We start from the raw sequence: 22,337 nt of genomic DNA on the forward strand, positions 1-22,337 counted from the left end.
TGATATGTTGTTTATGTGCGATAACATGTGAAAATTAGGGGCCTGTACCACCGATAACTTAAATATGCCGCTCTATCACCCCGCAGACCGCACTTTTAAAGGCAGTGTATCCCAAAATTTAGGTGGTTTAGAAACCACAACGAAAACGTAGAGTTCGGGTTGTAGATTGCAGAGTCAGGCGACAACGTGCCATCTTTGTGCATGCGCCGAATTGGTGTGCAAAAGGTTGAATATCTGTCAGGTCTCGGCAGCCTTTTCAAGCGCAACCAATGAGTAGGCTGCTGAGCGGACCAGAGCGTGTACAAACGGGCACATTCTAACGTATATCGTAGGAATGGGCGCCGTTCTTACGCCGTTTTTTTTTTACTACGATTAGGGGGAAAATGAACGGAGTGACGCACAACCCGAACTTTACGCTTTCCCTGGGATTTCTGTATCACGTCAATTTCGTGGTATGCTGCCTTTCAATGCTTACTTTCTTATAGGATCCTATATCTTATACACTTTACATATCTTATAAGAATCTTATACTGACTTGGCTTGAATCCAATCCTCTCAATATCTTGCGCTGTGATGCTGTTTCAACTTTTTCTTTTAGAAATGTTCCAAAACAGAGGTGAATCTTTCTAAAGTCTAAAAAAATATTCTACGAATTAACCCGCTAGCGCGTCAGCATGTTTTATCCGGAATTCGGAAATCATGAGGGTTGTGAACGTGCATTGGCCTATACAATGACTTGTGGGGGACCAGCAGATGTATCAAGCCTGCGCTTTTATCCTCCCAGACAAGTCTGCGAGGATAAAAGCACTGGCTTGATACATCGGCAGCAACAATTTATAAACCCTGGAGGGAAGAAAGGTTTGGTTGGCACTAGGACGGCTTCGAACCATTAATCGTGCAGTCACAGCCGGACATCCTACCGGGTGCGTGTAAAGAAGGTTCCGGCAGATTTTCGACCATGCCTCGATCATGCCTCGGCAGAGCAATTAGCGCCGGTGCGAGAAAGAGGTTTACTTTCGTTGCTACCTAAATAGCTGACTCCACTTACCTATCGCTGTTCATACGTTGGATCACCGGCTAGGATATAATTTACCAGCTACTTAGTAGTTTTGGAGGATCATACACTTCCACTGGAAACTTGTGATGTGAGATGACCTCAAATTTATAATCAATCGTAGGAGAAGCAAGAGAAGTAACCACGTGAAACATAAGCGAAGGATGCATCTAATAGCTCCAAATATGAAAAAACTTGCTCCCGTTCTCTTCTTTTTTTAAAATATTTCTTGTAATTGTGCAGTTCTTTGCGTCTCTATGGCTGAAAGAGCTTCTAAGACGGTTGTCTGCGCCACCATGAACGACTAGAGCGTGACCTCGTCGAGATATGTTCGTGTATCCCCCGGGCATATCCACTGGACACGTAATGTCTGGGAGGCATTCGCGGAGAATCCGCCGGGACCCTCTTTACCGTTCCCCCATCCTACTGACTGCTCTTACAGAAATCTTGTTCATTTTCAGATATTAGAATCACTGCACTTAACTAGTTCTTGCAATGCATGAAGTTTTGCCAAGACTTTATTGACTGAATGCTGAAAAATTGGTTGTAAACACTATGAAACAAAGAGTTCGAAGAATTCCCGTCACAATTTCTAAAGAGAACTTGTGCTTCATTTCTTTTTCACGGTAACAAGAGGATATTAAATGCGCTTTGATAACCAAATTTTGACCTTCCAGTATGCTTGGCATTCCACGCATGGCATTTGTGTGCTGAATCCAGGCTTGTGTATCGATTGGCCTGACAGGCTCATCTCTGTGATTTCTGGGTATCGTGAAACAGCTCTTTGGTCCACTATCAAAACATTTGGCAACCGTAAGCTTGATAGGACCCTTTCTAGCAACCGCGTCCCTAGAATCACTAAAGGTCATTTTGCACAACTCAGATGACGGTAAAGAGACTGAAAGGAAAAGACTCTTGGTTAAATCAGGCCCACCGCAAAACATCCACCGCTTGATCATTCGTGAAATTATCGAACGATATATCGTTGACCTGCAGAATCATGTCTCCTGCACTTATCCGGCCATCCAAAGCTACAGCACCTCCTGAGAACAAAAACTCTTTGGTGCAAATGGGGGTATGTTGCACAATGGGCACAAGTACACTTTAGTTGTTTTTTAGTTTCGATAAATCCATTGTCAGAAATTCCAAGAAACGAATCTATAACATAGGTAATGAGTGTCACTCAATCAGGTACACAATCCCGAACTCTTAGTTACGGACGTGAAACTCGTCAGAAAGGTGATTTGATGAAGAAACGGCGAAAACATCACCAGAAGAACTTCCGATTTAGTTGCTAACTCGCTCACCTTTCATTATATTGGCCACATAAATTCCATTGTCCCCTCGAGCGGAACTCTGTCCTACTATAGAGATTCCAAGGAAATTAACGGTATCCATATTCAGAATTACAGTGTCAACATCAAGACTCATGGAAGATTCTTTAAAATTGCTATTTATAACGCACTCCTAGCAAAAAGGAAAGAATTTACCTGTAATACTCGAAAAAGAGGACGCTCTAGACGGACGCCGGTACTGTCGCCTCCTTCGCTGTTTTTTATATATATTTTCATGCTGCCGAGAAACTGACGTGATATCCGTTGCAGTAGATCCTCTAAATTAGTATTTCTCATGCAAACCCCTGACCAATTAATATTTTTAACATTTTAGCGAGATAACAACTTGTTAATTAGTCAAAAGAAGTAGAAGTTTCACAAATCAACAGATGCTAATCTTAAAAAAAAGGTTTAAGCACTTGTACACTCAAAGTCTTCAAAACCAGCCGAAGATTGGGGAAAAAAAAGTTATGAGGCGTGAATCCCTCCTACTAACACTTTAAATAACAAGATAAAAGACCACAAAAAATAAAAAAAGACTGAAAATATTAGGGAACTGAAGTAACTCGCGCGAGGATTAAAGGTTTCAAATAAAAAAAAAATAAGACGTTTCTATTCCTAGATAGTTTCTACTACCTTAATAAATAGCCTTAGCAAAAACCGAAAACCTAGCAAAATGAATTTCTGACATCATACATTAATTTCAGAAAAACACCTTTTTCTAATATCATACAACTCCTCCGAATCTGAAGTGGTGGAATAAGAATAACATAGTTTTTTTTTCATCACTACCTTCAAAGTCATCTTCAGTAGTGTAACCGCTCATAAACAATACTCGTTCAACATTTAGTTAAACCAAATTCAATGAAAGAATGCGACTAAATCGGAGAGTGAGGCAGATGTGGATTTCCGTCACGCCCAGATGGGAGATTTTCTGCTGAAAAGGGGAGGAACTAATCCCAGTCCGTCGCAATCTATACAGGGATTAAAACCACGTCAGATGGGAGCCCTAAAAACCCAGAGAACGAAAAAAGTCCACCATTTTAGCAACGTCAATAAAGCTACAACCTATGAGTGGAAGGACGCAAAAAACTTCGCATGAAAAATAGCGAGTCATGAAAATTACTAGCATCCATTAATACGAAGGATTTTCACCAAATGGAAGTTGGTATCTAAATGAAGAAAACTGGAGAGTCAGTAAAGTCTTCAAAACATTCTTTAGTAATCTTTCGCATCTTAGATATTGATTTCTATAGTCTTTATACCCAGCTCAGTCCCATCCCATTATTCACAGCACATTAACGATAATGACTCATCTTAGAAAAAAGAGAAAAGAGCATCATTCTTTCAAAAAGAGGAAAACCGACCAAGACGAACCTGTCATCTTCATCTGAGAAGATCCTGGCATCACTTTCAGACCCTATAGTGGAGTCTTCAAAGCGACGCCCACGGTGACCTGAAATACAGATTGTGAATGCCGATGTATCAGTACGCGTTTAGACCATAAAAAAATATAAAGTACTCGCCAATGAGGTAAAAAGATGCATTTGCACTCAGTTCGCTGGTAAGCGACAGATGACTAGTGCGATGCAGGAAGCCAATAAGATGACGTCTTGGACTAGCATCTGGAGCGACATCGTTTCTTCCTTGATAGATGTTAGTCGTATGACTGCCAAAATACCGTCGTATTCTTTTTTGTTGTTGCTCTTGATCTCGTTGATCCGCGATGTCTTCGAACAGAGGAGACAAGATCTTGCCCTCCAACGCTGTTGCGGTCCTTTCCAATTGCCGTGGGGGAAGCATTCTCCTCTCACATCTCATCAAGGGGCTGCCTCCAATCGTTGTGAAAGGACGTCTTCTGTTTAAAGATGATCGTTCCGCTGATGTTGCAACGATTTCAGAATCTCTCGAAGGCAAAATTTTTCTCTGTATGGTCAAACACGAAGTGAGGCGACTTCCACGGTGAGGTTCCACAGAGCAGAGAGCGAGCTCCTTTCCTCCTTCGTCCGGCTGCATACACCGTTGCGAAATATCTCTTAAGGCGGAGCGAGGTTGTGATGACTCCCTACGCGAGGAAAAACGCTCAAGGAGCTCATTGGTGATGGTGCACTTGCTTTTCGTCCCGTCATCAGTTGTCTCTGACCGAATGGACCCTTCCGATTTTCGTTCACTGATAACACCACGCACAGTGGGAGGTTCAAGCTCTTCAGCTATCCTTCCACTCCACAACTTACTATCTACAGACCCGAGTCGCGCGTGTTCTACGAATGGGTCGATATCTGCATCATCTGTTTGTACTACGACTTTGTGATCTAGTAGTGGCTCCACTTTTTTCTTTCCGTCATCTCGACCAAATATACTGTCCAGTATCTTGGTGCTGGTGAAATGTCTCACATATTTGTGTCTGGGTTTTCTTGGCTCATCAAGGATTTTGATTACCTCCGGCAGTGCCAATGGAGGTTTTTTTGGCGCTTTTTCCAAGCGTGCCACCAATTTAATAACTCCGCTTTTCGTGAGTACTTCACTGGTTCCATTGAAGAAAGGCAGCGGAGAGATGCTATTTTGAGATTGGCGACGCTCCCCAATAAGATCTCCTGGGAAGTAAGTACGTCCCATAAATCGGGACGTCAGCTGTTCTTTGCTTGGTATTTTTTGCGGAAGACCAGAGGCAGAAGTCATTAAAATCTTCAGAGAAACACAAATTGGGTACAGTCCAGTTACAAAAAGATGTGACGCTCGTGTGCCGCAAAATAGAATGACAATTGAAAGACATGAACATAAGCTGAGATTAGCCAAATCTTAGGAAATTCTAATTAATTTCCACCGAAAGTTCAGTGAGGTCCAACTACAAATATCTCGAACATACGAGGTGTTTTTAACCGAGCCTCACTGAAAGTTGCAACATATTCAACATGATATAATTATTAAGGTATTTAAGACGTTAGACACCAACTCAGCAGAACCAAATTTCGAGCAACGCCAAAAATTAAATCAATCAATACAGAATTGCTGGGGAAGAAATTCAGGATCATCAGAATGTCCATCGGTTCCTGACGAAGGTTTGGTGTCTTGTTTACTTCCATTTTTAGGAAAAAAAATTTCTAAGGTTAGGACTGAAAAATCTCTCACGAAACTTCTTTTCTTATCACAGATAGTAAAGTTAAAAAAGACGAGTTGTTGAGGATCGTTCATCAAAAAATGCAATTGACTTCAATCTACGCTCAGGTATGCTCACAACTCTACCAAAATAAACGCATAAAGCTTTTTTTTTAGGATTGCACATCATTGCAAGCACCAAAGAATCAAGGAAGCAATAAATTATTATAATACTCGTATTTACAACAAAATATTTTCGTTGTGCGAAATGCACCGATTATTCCTAGTCAAAAATGTTACAAGAACCAGAAAATGAGAGGCAGTGAGGGTTATGTCAAGAAAAAGCTGCCAATCTGGAGAGGAAATGCAAAGAGTTAGAGAAAATGATGGCCCAGCAGGCACTTATAAATCAATCCGGCGAGCACTAAATTTTATCGGTCAGCTTCTCCACAATGAAAGCACTAGAATTTAAGTCTACATAACCGCAAAATTTTGATCAACAATTAAAAGAATGAGCAACTAAAATAAGTTATATCTTATTAGATTTGATTCTAGAAGTTCCACGAACAAAATCAGCTATGAGATCACAAACGGGGTAAGAAGTGAGAGAGGAACACAGCAGACTGACAAGAGCGGGATTTAGCTCGACTGCAGGAGTGTATCGAGGAACAGGAGAAACAAACAGCAAGGGAATCACTGTGGCACTTTGCTTTCACTACAATAATGATCAGAAAAAAGTCGTTTGTGGACGCAACCAGTTCCTGAGGTGATCAGGGAAAATAGTAATTCAGACAACGAATCGCTGATCAAACTTTTTAAAAGTAGTGCAGATATTCCGTTACAGAGATAAAAAAGTAATCAGAATAATAAAGTATTGGATTCAAAATAGTTCAGATGTACTAGGTGAACAGATATGTCATGGAACGAATAAATCGTGTCCGGAACGAGGTAGATAAGCGGAATCTGACTGGGTCGCCACTCGACATGACACTTGAGGATATAAAGCAGTTTGTCGAACAACGCAGAATCGACCATGTCAAGTGTGCGGGGGATCTCTCTACTGTAGGATAAGAGAACAAGAAGAAAGATGCAGCCAAAAACAATGGCTGATTCTATGGATGTCACAATTATTAGTTTTCACACTGGTGGCTAGTTCTCCTACTAATACTACCGAAGCAAGATAACTATCCTACTTAGAAGCTGCATGTTAGTTAGTATGTATGTATCTAGAAAATGTGTTATCGTTGGCTAGAGAGCAAGCGGGAGAGAGTTAAGAAAGTGAAAACAATGGATAGACATCATTTATCTCTACGGTCGCACTTCTGACTGCATCCACTAATATGATGGGTAAAAAACACAATATCGCTAGAAAACTCTTTGACAATAGATGCTACTGATGCATTAATTTATGCGCATCCGCCGCCAGAACTTTGCCAATAAATTAATATATCTTAACGGAGACAGAATATACATATAGTTCTAAGAAAAAATCAATGATGTATGAGTTTCCAAATGCTGAACAACTTTCATTCTGCAATGCTGGAGAAATTCTTATATGACCGGTCCCATCTTTACACGCATAAGCCGTGTTCTTGAACTATCTATTTTTAGAATTATATAGCGAAGCGGCGATCTGCTATGGATTAATATGTGAGGAATGTCTTAATTGCACAAAGTAAGAGTACTAATGCACCTGATTTTCCGGAAGTTTGTAGTGCTTTTCCAATACGACCCTATCATTGTTTCGTGCTACACGCTAGTAGCGATTGTGTTTGCTTACGTTTCTAATGTTCTCTAGATAATATCAAAGGAATTCACAGGTTTGTTGAGCCCTCCTTAACGGATAAAAAATACCCCACAACTTCCACACTTTTCAAAATGTAAATGACGTTATCTTTCTAAGCATGAGACAATCTGTTATTTGTGTTATTTTCAGAATTCTGTTTTTGCAGTCACCTAGAGGACCAAAAAAGGACTCCCTTGGTTTCTGATGATAAGAACAACAGACATCTCCACGGCACCGCAGAGCAACTAAAAAAGAAGAATATGTTGCTATTGCGACAACTGCTTTGACACTCTAAAATTGTTTCATGTGAATTAGCTGCTCCTTCAATTATTTACGACATATTTGTTGTTAACACATAATTGAACATTTGTCTGTAAACACAAACTAACAGAAGAAATCACAGTTACATAAGAATATGAGTATAACAACAACATCAAAATTGTGGTACTCGTATTTCGCAAAAGTTTAGCAATTAGATCGGATTTGATAGCAATGCGGCAGTCGTGCGTAGAAAAGTCATCCCTCATAGTTCGACTCTCTAATTTCGGGAAAATACATACAACATAGGATATCTTATCTCTCATAGTTTCGGGCGAAGGAGAAACTCCCATTAAACACCAAACAGAGGAAAAGAAATAAGAAAAGTTGTGAAGCGAAAACCAATATTTTAGAGGAACATCCATCCTCCAATGTTTTTCCCAAAAAAAAAAAAAAAAAAAGAGCAGAAGAAGCTGCTAAAAGAGTGAGTGCATCAGAACACCGCGACAAAGTATTCACAAAACTTGAATTTCTCTTCGTATTGCATATCCAAGTGAACTTTCACAGCAGCATCGCCGTTTGTGTTTATCACGCTTAGCACCTACACCCATTGAGAGTTACCACACTAAGAACAGAGTTCATAGCTGATTTCCCTATACGGATCCATCGTATCATACGAAATATATTGCGTTCATACCTTTGTTTGAAATAGGAATAATTGGGCAGGGAACCTTGAACGGAACCACGGGATTTAAAATTAGGAGTCACTCACCCATCATGTATTGCGTTTGAATCTGCCTTCTATTGAAGCTCCCTTTCATGTACTGTGGAACTCCAGCTGAGACCATCGATTCCGAATCCGTACTGAGCACTGGAAATGGACAAACTATTCAAGTGAATATAAACTCCATAATATCGCAGATGAACAATTAACAGTGCATCCGTGGTGGAACTAACTCTTCTATCAAGTGATATAGCTTAAGGTTTAACGCGCTTTGTTGAGCTTTTGCAACTGAATGAATCCCAAGAATTTTACTCATTGGCAGTGAAATGAACGGAGGGATCGCGTAGCGCAGTCGGCAAGAGGTTCCGCTGCGGCTCCAGTATAATCGATCCGAGGTTCGGGTCTGTCTCACTGCCAACCAAGGATTTTGTCCTTCCGGAATCGATAAATTGGAACCACACTTTGCCTGAGTGGATAAAAGCAATGACTTGATACATCGTCTGGCCACCGTAAGTAGTTGTACGGCCTAGTTACGCGTTCATAAACATCAAACGATGCTGAATTGAAGTGAACGTGGTGGCGCATCCCAAGCGGATTGATTAAAGTCAGGCACCTTATCCTTTACTTTATCCTTTAGCTGGTGGGATGAAAGAAGACCCATTTTTCTTTAAGAATTGAAAAAAGGCTGTGTTCCATTAGTCAAGATTAAAACAAAAACCCCAGTGAAATATGAGCACTTTGCACATCTTTCTTCGATGTGATGAGGCATTCGAATGTACAGTGCAACTACAAGAATCTCTTGGAAGCAGTTTAAAGACAGCAAACCACAAATCTAGTACCGATTTCAGGTGGAGTATCCGTACACGGGGTCGTAGATTATGGAGACGGGGGTGGTTCCGCTCATCTCTCCCTGAATCACTGCAAGCAGAAAGTAGAATCACTCTGAATGCTGCTTTGCACGATGCTTCCTATTGCAGCGCGCCACCCTTGCACGCGTAGCGTCCCTTACTGTCTATCGGGGCAGTCTGAATTGATTTTCGACGATTTGCAGGGCGGAGGCGGCGCAAGGGGTGGAGCGTTGCAATAGATGGCGTCGTACAAAACAGCATTCTGGAGGCGGCTGTTTGCAGTGATGCAGGGAGAGATGAGCGGAATTACCCCTGTCTCCATAATCTAACCCCGTATACGGATACTCCACTTGAAATCCGCACCACCTCAGATTTGTGGTATGCTGCCTTTAAGTCTAAAGAAATATCGCCGGGACCTTGGAAAATGTGATACTTCGTTCACAGCTTTGTTGACTGAAGACAAAATTGTCACCTCTTAACATCACAAGCTAGAAACAATCACAAAGAACTGCTCGAACCTTTCTTGTTCTTCATTTCTTAAGTCACGCACTAAAACACTCATTGGTGAAGCACCACACAACATTTTCCCGCATTTATCTTTGAAACTACCGACGTACATACTTCTTAATTGTTTTATGCAAACCTTCCGCCATGAACAAGCGGCAAAACTACGGTTGTTCTGCACAAGTACAGGGGATAATAGATTTGATTTAGTTTACAGAATTCTTCTTCAAAACATCGTTTCGTAGGTCACATCGTCTTTTCGAAGAAAAAAATGCAAACAAACCAAAGACGAAGATGTTCACAGAAACTAGTAAATTAAAGAGCAGAATAAATGAAGAAGAGAAAGCCTATTACAGGGAAAAACATCAAGAAAGAACAGAGAAATAATCTCAAGAAAGGTCATAGTAGAAGAATGGAGAGCAATGTGTGCTCCCTTTGAACTTTTAAGACCAAAGGTCAACTCATTAATCAAGACCTCCGTGTTCACCTGTTCGAGTTTACAGTTCCTGTAGCGGTCTGATACGCTGCGGATCGGTAGACTGATTTCTAAGAAGTTGCTTCTCTTGAAGCCCTCCATCAAATTGGACCTTGCTGTTCTGTTCAAAAACGATGTCACATCTTCTTAAGTAGTATATGTTTGTATTTTTATTATTATGTTTGTGTATTCTCATGGTATATATATCATGTATATATAAATATAATATATAATATAATAATACAACTAATATAACTAATATAACTATATAATAACGCGCTTAGTCCGTATGTATGTGTATGTGTGTTTGACTGTGTGTCACGAAAATACCCCATAATGATGCAAAATTCTGCACCGGTGAGGTGCAGAAAAATCGCCATGCGCCTGATAGGCGAGCACTCTACCCTTTCACCATTGTCCAAAGCTATGTGGCTATATATGTTGGCTTTGATAAGGCAAGTTAGTTTCTCTTATATGTTAGTGAGGGTAATTAAACTTTTATATTAATGTATACTTCCAGATTTGCAAACTATCATGCTATATAATAATGGGCTTATTCTGTCACGTGCGTGCGTCTGTGGATGCGTGTCGCAGCCAACAAAAAGAAAGAGAGGGGAGTCTCCCAAAAAAAGAGGGAGACTGTAAAATGGGATGGGACGGGTCCCACGGGGTTGAAATGGTGTGCCGGAAAGCCGTAGAGTGAGGAGAGAAGGGCTCCAGTGCGTCGGATTGGTGCGCGAGAACACCAAGGCGGTAGAATGGGTTTCTGTGGTTCCTTCGCACATCTATTCCCCAGCATGTCTTCTGATGCTGCTAACATCCTTTCTTCAAAAAGAGGAAACACACGTGCTGCTTGAATACAATACATAGTAGCCAACAGTTTACGCGATCTGACGTAGAACGTTATTTTTGTCACTACGATAGTGATACTCACGTCGTTCCATGTTAGCACATCATTCTGTGCTAATAGTTGAAAACGGAGGAGACTCATACTTCAAATAATGTTTCCAAGTTGTGGAGGTTTGTGAGAAACATAGATGTAAAATTAAGCTGGATTGCTATCCAAATATAGAACTCAGCGTTTGGGGAAAAACCAAAAAAAGCAATTATAATTTTTGAAAAAATGTCGCTACTGTTATTTTTGTTATTTCTTATTGATCGATGAAGGCGAGCGAAACAAACACCAAAACTAGCCTGAAGTCAGGCTTTGGCCGGACGTTCAGGCTGGTGTATATTGTATATATTATACATATTATATATATGTATATTATATAATGTATATATATTATATATGTATATATATACATATACATATACATACATATATATATATATATGTACATATACACGTATGTGTGTATATGTATACATATATATACACATATATACGTATATATATGTATATATATATATATACATGTATATATATATATATATATATATATATATATATATATATATATATATATACATATATATATATATATATATATGAGCGCCGATTACGCTGCTAGAAGAAACCATGATGAAAAGGAAAGGATAAAGGGCAAGGCGTTGACTGATCTCTAATGGAATGCGCCCACGGCTCCAACTTCTATTCAGAATCGTATGAATAAACGAACGCATGTGTACCCCATCCAATGGCTTGCGGAGTGAGCAGATGTCAGTGAAATGACGTTCGGCTGGAATCCAGCGGAAACGAAACACCACCGAAGAGAAACACTAACGGAATGACGGATATGTTCACAGACGAATGCAGCAGATCTCTTCAAAAAGCTTAGTTGCATAAGATAAGATTTTCGTCTCGTGAATGTAACTGCCACTTACAAAGTCTTCCAATGTCATGAATCATATTTAGAAGTAAACGCGACGCAGGGAAACCATGGTGAGAATATCACGGACTTCATCACCAGTGCTCTCACTCACTCATTGTTCGTCGACTTGGTCGAACGTGCAGCAGATGCACTCATCCTGATCGCACGCACTGTTGCCCAGCGACTTCTTTTATAATGAGAGGAGCGTCATATCTTTCTTTAGAGGACTTCACGAAAAGGCCTCACCACGGCCTCGGGTCGACGGCCTCTCTGCGGCGCGTTTGATAACGTATGATATACCCAGTCACTTACAACCAGGGTCAAGGGTAGTGATGGGACACGGCCCTCCCGAATACGATCCTTCTCCTCCTCCTCCTCCTCCTCCTCCTCCTCCTATCTTCTCCTTCTATCTTCTCCTCCTCCTCCAACACTCCTGCGGCAGTTCTCAGCTGCTGTCATTTCAATCTATTGGAAATTTCATGTGTTTCGAAAATTAAAAATCGAGAATTAGTAGAGGAAGAAATGGCAAGTGAGAAAATCGGTAGCTGACAGAAGCGGAGAAGCACCAAGTAGTAGAAGGAGCAAATTGCTGGAATGCTGTTGAAATATTTCCACTTTTGTGGTGTTCTAATTTTGTTCTAAAATCTATGAAATATCTTTAAATACTGATTAAAGGATAAAATACGACTAAAAAAGAGAGAAATCAGGTGCATAGGTAATATGCAAGAAAAAACGAATTCCTGTGCAGTTTGAAAGATAACACCAAATTTCTTCGAAAATCTTACTTGTGCTTATTTAAATGCCGTATTTTACCGTTACTGAGATTAAGTTACTCTGCGTGATTATTTTACGAAATTATTTTTGCGCGTGAACCCTTTTAAGAGGATTTTGTGACAGTTTCCTTGTGAAAAGGTGTTTAACTACTTGCCTACTTCAGTTTTCAAATACCCTTCCCAAGCTGATTTGTGCTAGTGCAAGAAAAATAGCTTTTCTATAAATCTTACTGAAAGAAAAACATCCAATCGAATTACAGAGGAACCTCGAAAAAAACGAAAAAATCAACATTTTGTCGCTACAACAGGACAATGAGACGACACAAGTCTGCTGGCTCAAATTTTTGCAAACGAGATAGAGTTAAGTAGTCTGCAGCAGTTCGAAAGTGGATTTGATGGAATTTAATGACCAAACAAGCTCAAATTCTCTGCACATTATTAGGTCTGGGAGGTCGCAAATAACTTCGTGATAAAAAAAACCCGGAAGAAATATATTAGGTAGCTTTTCAGAGGAAAGGGCCTGGCCTAAAAACAGTCATATCGCTGGCACTTTTTTTTTTGCCACCCCTTAGTTCTCTTCGGATTTTGATGGGACAAAGTTTAAAATTTTCCGACTTTTTGGATTTGTCCCACCTAAAGTTTGAGAAGACGAGACGGTTCGGAACGGAGAAATTTTTGCACATAAGAGTTCCCTTAGTCCCTCTATCCGAATATATAGGTGGTTTTTTAAAACATTGTCCCATTTTTCTGCAATGGGAAAACGTGTCAAAATCCTAATTTCTGCTCGCTCGCCGAAAAATATGTGATCTAGAATAAAATTCAATAACTCAGAGTAGCGTAAAGCGAAGCAAGTCATCTTCCGGTTTTTGTAGCCGAGGATTTTCTCTATCAGATGCTGCATCACTCGATTTCTTTGGCCTCGCCGTTTTTCCAAATTTTTGATTAGATGAAGATGGAAAAATTTGTCATTTTTAACATCTTTGTCCCCTCAAAATTCCAAAAAGACTAGAAGGAGAGAGAAAATAGTGATATGAGCGGTTTTTAGAGCAAACATTCTTCTCTGAAAAAGTACTTAAGATTTTTCTTTAGGACCTCCTACCACGAAGTTATTCGCGACCTCCCAGACCTAACAATGTACACAGAATCAGCTTGTTTGGTCATTAAATTCCACTTCTAAACTGCTATAAACTGTAAATAATTAAATTCCTCAGAAGTGAAGAAGAAGAAGTGGTTTCAATTTTGTAACTCTTTTGCAAAAATTTGACTCAGCCGGGTGTCGAACCTACGATGTCTCATTGTTACGCAGTCAACAAGTTATGCATTTTCAAAACAAAATGTTGTGGCTTCCAAACTGTACGGCTACGCCTGAAACTAAGTATAATATTTTGTAATTTAAGTGATCATTTACTATTAATTTTGAAGTATTTTATAATGTACGTAATTATCTAATACTACTTAATATTTTATCCTATGCGGTGAAAAGTAGTGTTTTATCCTTCCTTCATTACTGCCCACCGCACACTTCCACACGACCCCCTTTCCTTGCAACCCCCTCCCTTTACGACCTCTAATTGGAAAATCCCATCACACGCCCGACCCTGCTTACAGTTTTGCTCCAGCGACTGTCGTTGAAACGCATCACGTGTCCGCCCCACCTTATTTTACTTTCCTTGGCATGCGCGGCAGCGTCTCCAGTCCTCTACCGTTGATGTAGGACTGAACTTCGAGCCCCTGTTTAAACTTCTATTTGTGTGAAGCGGAATACTTCTAGCCAGCAAAATATTTTCGATTGAGCGTTCTAACCCATTTCCCAATTTTCAAAACAAAACGTTGTGGCTTCCATACCGTACGCGTACGCCTGAAACTAAGTATAATATTTTGTGATTTATGTAATCATTTAATATTAATTTTGATAATATTAATTTAATATTAATTTTGATTTCATTTTCCCCTTGTTTCCGAAAAGCCCAGATTTTCGAAGCGCAGGTAAAAGCAGGTAGGACAATAGTATTAAGTCGGTGGGCACGGAGCCAAATGTTCTTAGTCCTCTTAACTACGCCCTCAAAGCTCTTGTATGCTCACAAAGCAGCTTACTTCCTCTTGCTCACCTTGCAGGTCATCTCGTTCACAGTAATAATTTCCTGACTTAGATACAAATAGCTCAAGCACTCGGATATATTCGTTTCCTGGAGTGTGAATGAGGCTGGGACCCATCTTTCCTCATTAACATCTTCTTGTGCAGATTCAGATATCGATCTTTTTACACGTTTCATTAAATTCGACCAGCTTTCGTTCCTCCTGTTTGGTGCTTGATGTTATCAGCACGATGTCATCAACTAAACGAAGAAGAATCCTATTCCTATCTCTGTATTGTGTTCTCGAGAGTGGCACTGAATATTTCGAGTGAGATCGTGTCAGCCTTTCTTCACGTCGATTGCGGCATTATTGTAGAATGGAGAAGCTTTAGCCGTAAAGTTGTTGTATAACTCACAAAAAATCTTTATGTGTCAAGTGGGGTCGCCTTGGTTGTCCTAGGCTTCCACTACCGCTTCCGTCTCAACTGAATCGAAGGCTTTGTTCAAGTCGATGAAAGCGAGACACAGCGGCATCCTGTAGTCTCGCGATATTCCTATGAGCTTGGAAACGTACATTTGGTCAATCGTGGTGAATTCTTTCCGAATCCTTCTTACAGATGTACTTCATCTAATGTTCTTTCAATCTTGTTAGGGATTACTCCTGTGAAGAGCTCGTAAATGACGGACAAAACACAGATCGGGCGATAGTTGCTGATGTCAAGTGGTTCCCTCTCTTGTTCAGCAGCACCTTGCTGGTCTTCCAATGCTTAGAAAACTTGCATTTCCACAGGTAACAAGTGAGGTGCCTCGCTAGGGTGTTGATGAGGACTCGTGGTAGGTTCTTCAGACATTCAGACTTGATTCTGTCGGAAAAAAGAGAAGTACGGTTCTTCACTGGGAAAATAGCACGTCGGACTTCGGACAAAGACCTTTGAGATGACAAAAACACGTTATTCGTGAATTGATTTGAAAGAAAAATATTAGAAAGATACTAATACACTGCTTACAATACTTAGTGCAGAACTAGGAATTATATTAAGAATATAACAACTCTACTTGCATTACTATACACCACATAAGGATAAGAATAAAAGCCCCGAGACCCCAGAAAGAAACAAACGAGGTTGCTTGAAATGCAAACAGATTTGTAGGTAACTCACGACTATTGTCGTACTGGTGCACTGCTTGACGATAAGCATTTTGGCTGAGGTAATACATGCTCGAGGGAGCAGGACCGGGAACCTTAAGAAAGTGCAGCATTCAGTAGGATCCACTATCACAATAAACAAGACTTCAAATACTACGTGATGGCGTCCCATCTTCGGAAGGCCTGAAGAACCATCGGAATGAGTAGAACCTTCAGTAGTGAGGAGAAACAATTCAAAGCGACCATTCGATGAGCGATGCAATCGCTCCATATCGTCGCGAATTTCTGCTTTCACTTCGCTAAAATGGATGAAATCATTGAAATGAAACCACTTCAATACATTCAGACCACCATGTCGAGCGTATTCTGTTGAACTCTTCGTTTGTAATGTGTTAACTTCTGTAATTTACTAGTACTAATATCTAATCACCAATGAATAAAAAAAAAAACCTGAAAGTGAGCATTTCGAAATTACTCGACTATCAATAGAAAATACGTAAGAGCGAGGTGACAAACTATTAACTATGAAGTCAAAATTTGGGTTCCAGCTCAGTGGATTTTGAAGGTGATTAGCTCTTCACATAACAGTACTAACAAAAAATACCAGGACCAAAGAGTTTGCCTCACCAGGAGATTAAAAATTTTGTATAACAGGTTCTGAGATCACTAGAGTTCCACTCGTTTCTCCTGGATTTATATGTCTTTGGCTACGTTTCGCAAATAACAACAACTTCATGCATATTTTCAAATGGTAGCCGTAAAGGAAATCGTAAACAGACAAAGATATACATTATCTTCGACACTTTTACACAAAGTTAACAGCAACCATTTAAAATCGTAGACAAATCAACCCTAAACTATATGCACACTATAGTAGGGTCAAAACGACATGAAGCACGTACGCAATTGCGTACTCGGCTTCTCACGAGGCGTTTTGGTGAACGTGGTAGAACCCTTGCTGGCACCACCAATCGCTGCAGTTTGCAACGGTTCCAACCCGGTCCCAACTGCTACCTCCACCACGCCGTTTCGAGCGCGTACGCATATGCAGCGCAACTACACTTGTGATTCATGTCGTTTTGATCCGACTACATGTTGCCCAAAAATGTTCCATAACGGATCACAGTAGACAATAGCTGTTGAAAGGCAAAAAAAAACCTGGGCAAACTACGGCACTACAGATTTACCTAGTTATAAAAAATATAGGAATTAGACGCAGAAACATCAGCTGAAGTAGCACTAACAATAAATAGATTAAAGAAGAGAAGTTGTTGTGAAGAATGATCAAGATACCCGCAACAACGCCGTGTCGCAAGAATTGAACTGTTAGTAAACTAACTTAGAACTCACCATCCCGTATCTTGATCAAGAGCCTTGCAGTAATATTTGAAATTTGAACGCATCAGCACCCGTTTAACATCTCCCAACGTTATCAAATCAGGAGGCACGTGAACTTCAGTAAGGTAAGGTGTAGGTTCATCATCTATGTGGTAATAGACCTAAAGCAAACCATATTTCGACACCAAAACCTCATTAATCTAGCTGTACTCGTGCTATAAACTATACGCATCACAATGGTTCGTCTTCGACAAGGCAGACCATAAAACAACTCTTAAAAAGTAAAAAAGGAAAGATCAATTTTGAAATATTGACACAAGCCAAGAAGACCAAGAACGACTTCAACGAACTGATCGAAACGAGATGACATCACCCATTAAAAGTCGTATGTGACAGAGGAGATCTCTGACCCATCTACTGTCGCATGCTCCTAGATTGTTGCTATGAATTCGTTAACATGATTGTGGAAACGAACATCTTTTCTTCATAATTGATTCCTTCGAACAACTAGCAGCTAAAGAGTAGCAGCTAAAGATGAAATGAGGATCAATGTCATCTTCGACTATCAACACCAACCTACGAAGAAGTTGAAACTTTCTATATGGACCTAAGGGATTCCTCCAATGAAGATCAACGCCGTCTTTTAACGCATTCTATAAGGTCCTTTTCGGTGGTTTCAATGGAAACTCATAGTTTCAAGAGCTTTCCTCTCTACGATAGACATGGGAATCACACAGGAGAGGGCATCATAACCAAATAAACTAAATCATCGTCAGTATAAGGTTTTGATTGAAGAATGTCGCTACTGTACCAATTTTATACGGGTCAGACCATCGTCTCCTCCGAGAAGGATTTCCCTCCACCAAAAAAAAAAAAAAAAAACAGAGAACGCCGCGGTTTCCTACGACCATCATTAATTGAAATTTTTAGGCACTGGTAGCCGGCTCTTGAGAATATGCTGCAATGGATAACATCAATGATCGCGTCGTAGAAGATTACCACTGCTCTGCGAGGAAAACTGAGACTTAAAAATCCCACGAGATGGAAACTCTTGAGCTAATACAGCAGCGTGGAGCCGCAGGCAACAATAAGCACACATCCACGCTCGCGATGATTTGAAGAGAGGCGTCAAATTGGGACCTCAAAGAGATGCGGCAGTGCTGGCCGAAGTTGCACAGGCAGGGATGAGCATTCGTTATAAACATCGGTACCTCGCACTCATAAAACAAATATGATTAAACTGGGAGCAGTAACGAAATAAGCATAGCATCGAGAAAGGGGTGGAGATGGTAATCCACGACTTCTTTAATATTTTCGACAGTCATATTTACTTGCCTCCTCACCATCTGAGGGAAGACGGATCTGTCAACCCAAAGATCCCCTTCAGAAATGCGACATGTCATCATGTCGGTAAAGAACCTTGCGACACGAGGATCAATTCCGAACATCTGAAACATCCTCCTTCAGTCTTCACCAACATTTTGACAAAGTTCTTCATCCGTTACATGTCAAAATGCAAGAAGCTAAACAACAGAAGATCAACGAGACCATATGTAGTTGTAACATGAGAAAGGAGATCCACAAGACTTCGGCAATTATCGTCTCATCCGCTTCCCGCCTGTCATCTACAAGTCCACAAGAACTACCTTAGATAGGATTGGAAGAACATTAAATGAACGACAATTCGAGCAGAAAGGGTCTCAAAAAACGAGAAAAAAAAGTTTTCTGCACGATTAACCACATACTCTTTCAAAACTCATCCAAGTGCTGGGAGAATACAAGATGCCAAAGAGTCACTTTCATCTGTTCAGAGGCTCTCGACACGGCAGAAACGGAAGCGGTAATGGAATCGTTCAAGAGTTGAATACTAACATTCAGACCAAAACATCACCACTCTCGAGAACATAGTGCGAAAATTAGAGCTGAATAAAATGGAGCAAAGGCCGATAACCAATAGATTTTTGTTTTGGAAAATTGCAAGCTTCTTCTTCAGCTTAATCCAAAAAAGAAAGGAGAAGAGCGGACGACCTTCTGATGCCTATTCATGCCTCACATGACCAATATATTCAGCGCTCCAGCCACGCAAATCAAGTTCAAAATAATATCATCTTTGAAAAACGATCATGAAATCACGAACCACTCAAAAATCAACATCTCGCTGATATTAAATATAACATTGTCCATTTTGTTCGATAAGTTTGGGACATTATCCGGTAACACGTATCAAATGGGACTATTTTTGACGAAGGACTTAACTTGTGTCACTTCCGTAAAGATCGTAAAAAGTCATCGGATACAGCAAACGAAATAGTGTTTAATAAAACATTGGTACCTAAGAAAAACTTGCTTTTCCATCTACATAAAAATGAATGGGGGACGGTACAGCGATCTAAGACATTACGATATGCGCAAGAGAGGGAGATGGAGTGGAATCGGTTATAGTTGTGAAGCACTGATGCGTCATTCGATTTCAGTTGAAGAGCAGTGTTCATAAGTACGGGTCTAATTTAAGTAGTCTAATGTAGCAGATAAGAAGAGGAAAAATATGTGTCGTACTGGATATCTTGAATACAATTTTCATTTAAAAAATTTAAACATATGTGTTTATATTTCTAAAACATTTTACTAGTAGTGAACTGTATCCGTCCATACTTAAGGAGTTTTTTTTTTACTGATGGGCATCAGGGCCTTTTTTTAAAACTATTGCAATGCGTCCAATCGGTGATAGATGAGTGGAGATGAACTTTTGTGAACTCCTGAGGATACACTCCATGGATAATTGCTGCTAAAAAGTGTACGGAACCCTTCTGAAGCGCAGTGACTATTTAGCGAGCGCAATTCAATGCGCTTCTGGACCAGTGTCTTCCTATTTTTGCTCCTTTCTCTATTGTTCGTCACTTTTTAAGCGGAACACATAAAATACATACATATCCGTATACAAAGGTCGTAGGTTACGGGAGACGGTTTGGTTCCGCTCATCTCTCCCTGAATCACTGCAAGCAGCCTGCCCCTAAATGCTGTTCTGCACGATGCCTTCTATTGCAGCGCGCCACCCTTGCCCGCGTAGCGTCCCTTACTGCCTATCGGGGCAGTCCGAATCGATTTTCGACGAGTCGCAGGGCGGAGGCGGCGCATGGGGTGGAGCGTTGCAATAGATGGCGTAGTACAAAACAGCATTCTGGAGGCGGCTGTTCGCAGTGATGCAGGGAGACATGGGCGGAACTACCCCTGTCTCCATAATCTACGACCCCGTATACGAATACTCTACCTGAAATCCGCACCACCTCAGATTGGTGGTATGCTGCCTTTAAACAATTAGGTTATTTATTTCCTTTATTTCCTTATGCAATATTTCTACCTTCAACAACACAGATGATGATCATTTATGACTGATAGGTTGTGATCATAATGATGATCATTTCCTCTCACAACCTATCAGTGAAAAAGGGGAGTTCTAATTGTTTCGCCCGAAACTTCGAACGACATTTGGAAACTGTCCTCTCTAGTCACAGTCCAGCTGTAATCAACTTTGGATGCCTATTCTCCAAACTGAAGTGATGGATTTAAAAGCAAGCCAGTGCAGGCAACAAATTTACCTCTGTTGAAAAAATATGGAGCATTCTTTACAATTTGAATACTCATTTTCATGCTTGGAGTGTAGTGAAGTATAAAATAACGATATAACGCTCTGCCTTTAACCACTAAAGATGATAAAAAGACAGTCATTAAAAGCAATGACTTCGTTTTCATCCCGTCATGTCACAAACACCTACACTTGGCGTAAAATCAGGGTCACCATGCCCGGTGAAGATGTGCGCTCAGCTCTCTACAATGTTCCTTCTTTTGTACAGTTGTGCATAGTTAGCCTTCTAGAAAGGATTTTGGGATTTTACTATAACAACGGTTAAAATTAACGCTAATCATGCACATCTACACAAAAAAAGCATCAAGACTGAATCCCTACAAATCAGGATCTTAGGCGCTCCCAAGGAGCAAAATAAACAATAACATTAACAGAAAAGGACGCTGCTATGATTATGTAATCCTGTTCGTGCACTATTATGCAGGGAATTTTTTTTTAATTCTAGAAAAAAACCCGGAGAAAAGAGGTTTTTGCCTACTGTGAAGAGGGCCCAGCATGGAATGACCGCCTTATAGTACGCGGAAACGGGTGCATGTACAAAGGTCCCGGCGGAACTTCGAGCCCCGGTCATGTCTCGTCAGAGCAATTAGCGATGGTGCGTGTCCTAAAGAGATTCACTTTCGATGGCACCTAAATAGCTGGCTCTGCTTACCTACCGCTAATCATATGCTGCATCACCGGTTAGGATATAATTCACTATCTACTAAATTGCTTTGGAGAATCAGACACATTCACTGCAAATTTGTGATGTGGGGTGATCTCAATTTTGTAATCGTACCAGAAGCAAGAGAAATCCTCACATGAAATATGAGATAAGGATGTATCTAATAGGTTCAAATTACGTGCATAATAATATTCGTTAAAACGGAACATTGCAGCTCTCAAAAGTAATGGTAATGAGAATTATCGTTATCCTGTAACTGCCTAGCTTTTTTGTAGCCTAATTTATTTCTGGATAGAGGGACCTGTTCTGTATCTGACTTCTTGGAACTTACAGGAAGAAAAAGAGTTCAAATTTGGTAAGATTTCTAGACATTCTGAAGATGATATAAAGACAAACTCACTGCCTTTCTTTATTAGAACACCATACAAAATCCCATGTGCTTCTATCTAAAACTATTACTCTTTGACTTATTCGGTAAATTCGACAGCTCACACCACTATTCTTTGCATATTTCCTTGTAACTGCACAGTTTTCTGCGTCTCTGTAGCTAGAAAAGCATCTATGACGGTTGTATGTGTCTTCATGAACGACTGGAGCGTGACCACGTCGAGATATGTTCGCGTATCCGCCGGCATATCCACTGGACACGTTATATCTCGTAGGCATTCGCGGAGAATCCGCCGGGACCCTCTTTAGCGTCCCCCCTTTGCCTTCACCGAGGATGCGTCGCGTTACCCTAATACAACACGTTTTGCACTGTATTTCTGAGGAGCAATGTATCATATCTGCAGTACACAAAGACAC

The 22,337-nt window shown here is 40.4% G+C and overlaps 1 protein-coding gene across 1 annotated transcript in view; it reads right to left on the reverse strand.

Annotated features, from left to right (window-relative positions):
* The window catches only part of RB195_018522 (uncharacterized protein), a gene marked incomplete at both ends in the record, with an annotated part of 31,624 nt that overhangs the window by 6,255 nt on the left and 3,032 nt on the right, over nucleotides 1-22,337 (reverse strand). The window contains 9 exons of the mRNA XM_064185995.1: nucleotides 1,725-1,903; nucleotides 1,989-2,097; nucleotides 2,362-2,493; nucleotides 2,545-2,666; nucleotides 3,766-3,844; nucleotides 8,301-8,399; nucleotides 15,902-15,983; nucleotides 16,046-16,187; nucleotides 17,239-17,387. Coding sequence (XP_064041876.1) covers nucleotides 1,725-1,903; nucleotides 1,989-2,097; nucleotides 2,362-2,493; nucleotides 2,545-2,666; nucleotides 3,766-3,844; nucleotides 8,301-8,399; nucleotides 15,902-15,983; nucleotides 16,046-16,187; nucleotides 17,239-17,387 — 1,093 coding nt within the window. The remainder of the gene's footprint in view (nucleotides 1-1,724; nucleotides 1,904-1,988; nucleotides 2,098-2,361; nucleotides 2,494-2,544; nucleotides 2,667-3,765; nucleotides 3,845-8,300; nucleotides 8,400-15,901; nucleotides 15,984-16,045; nucleotides 16,188-17,238; nucleotides 17,388-22,337) is intronic.

The sequence above is a fragment of the Necator americanus genome, chromosome II, assembly GCF_031761385.1.
Source record: "Necator americanus strain Aroian chromosome II, whole genome shotgun sequence".
Lineage (NCBI taxonomy): Eukaryota > Metazoa > Nematoda > Chromadorea > Rhabditida > Ancylostomatidae > Necator > Necator americanus.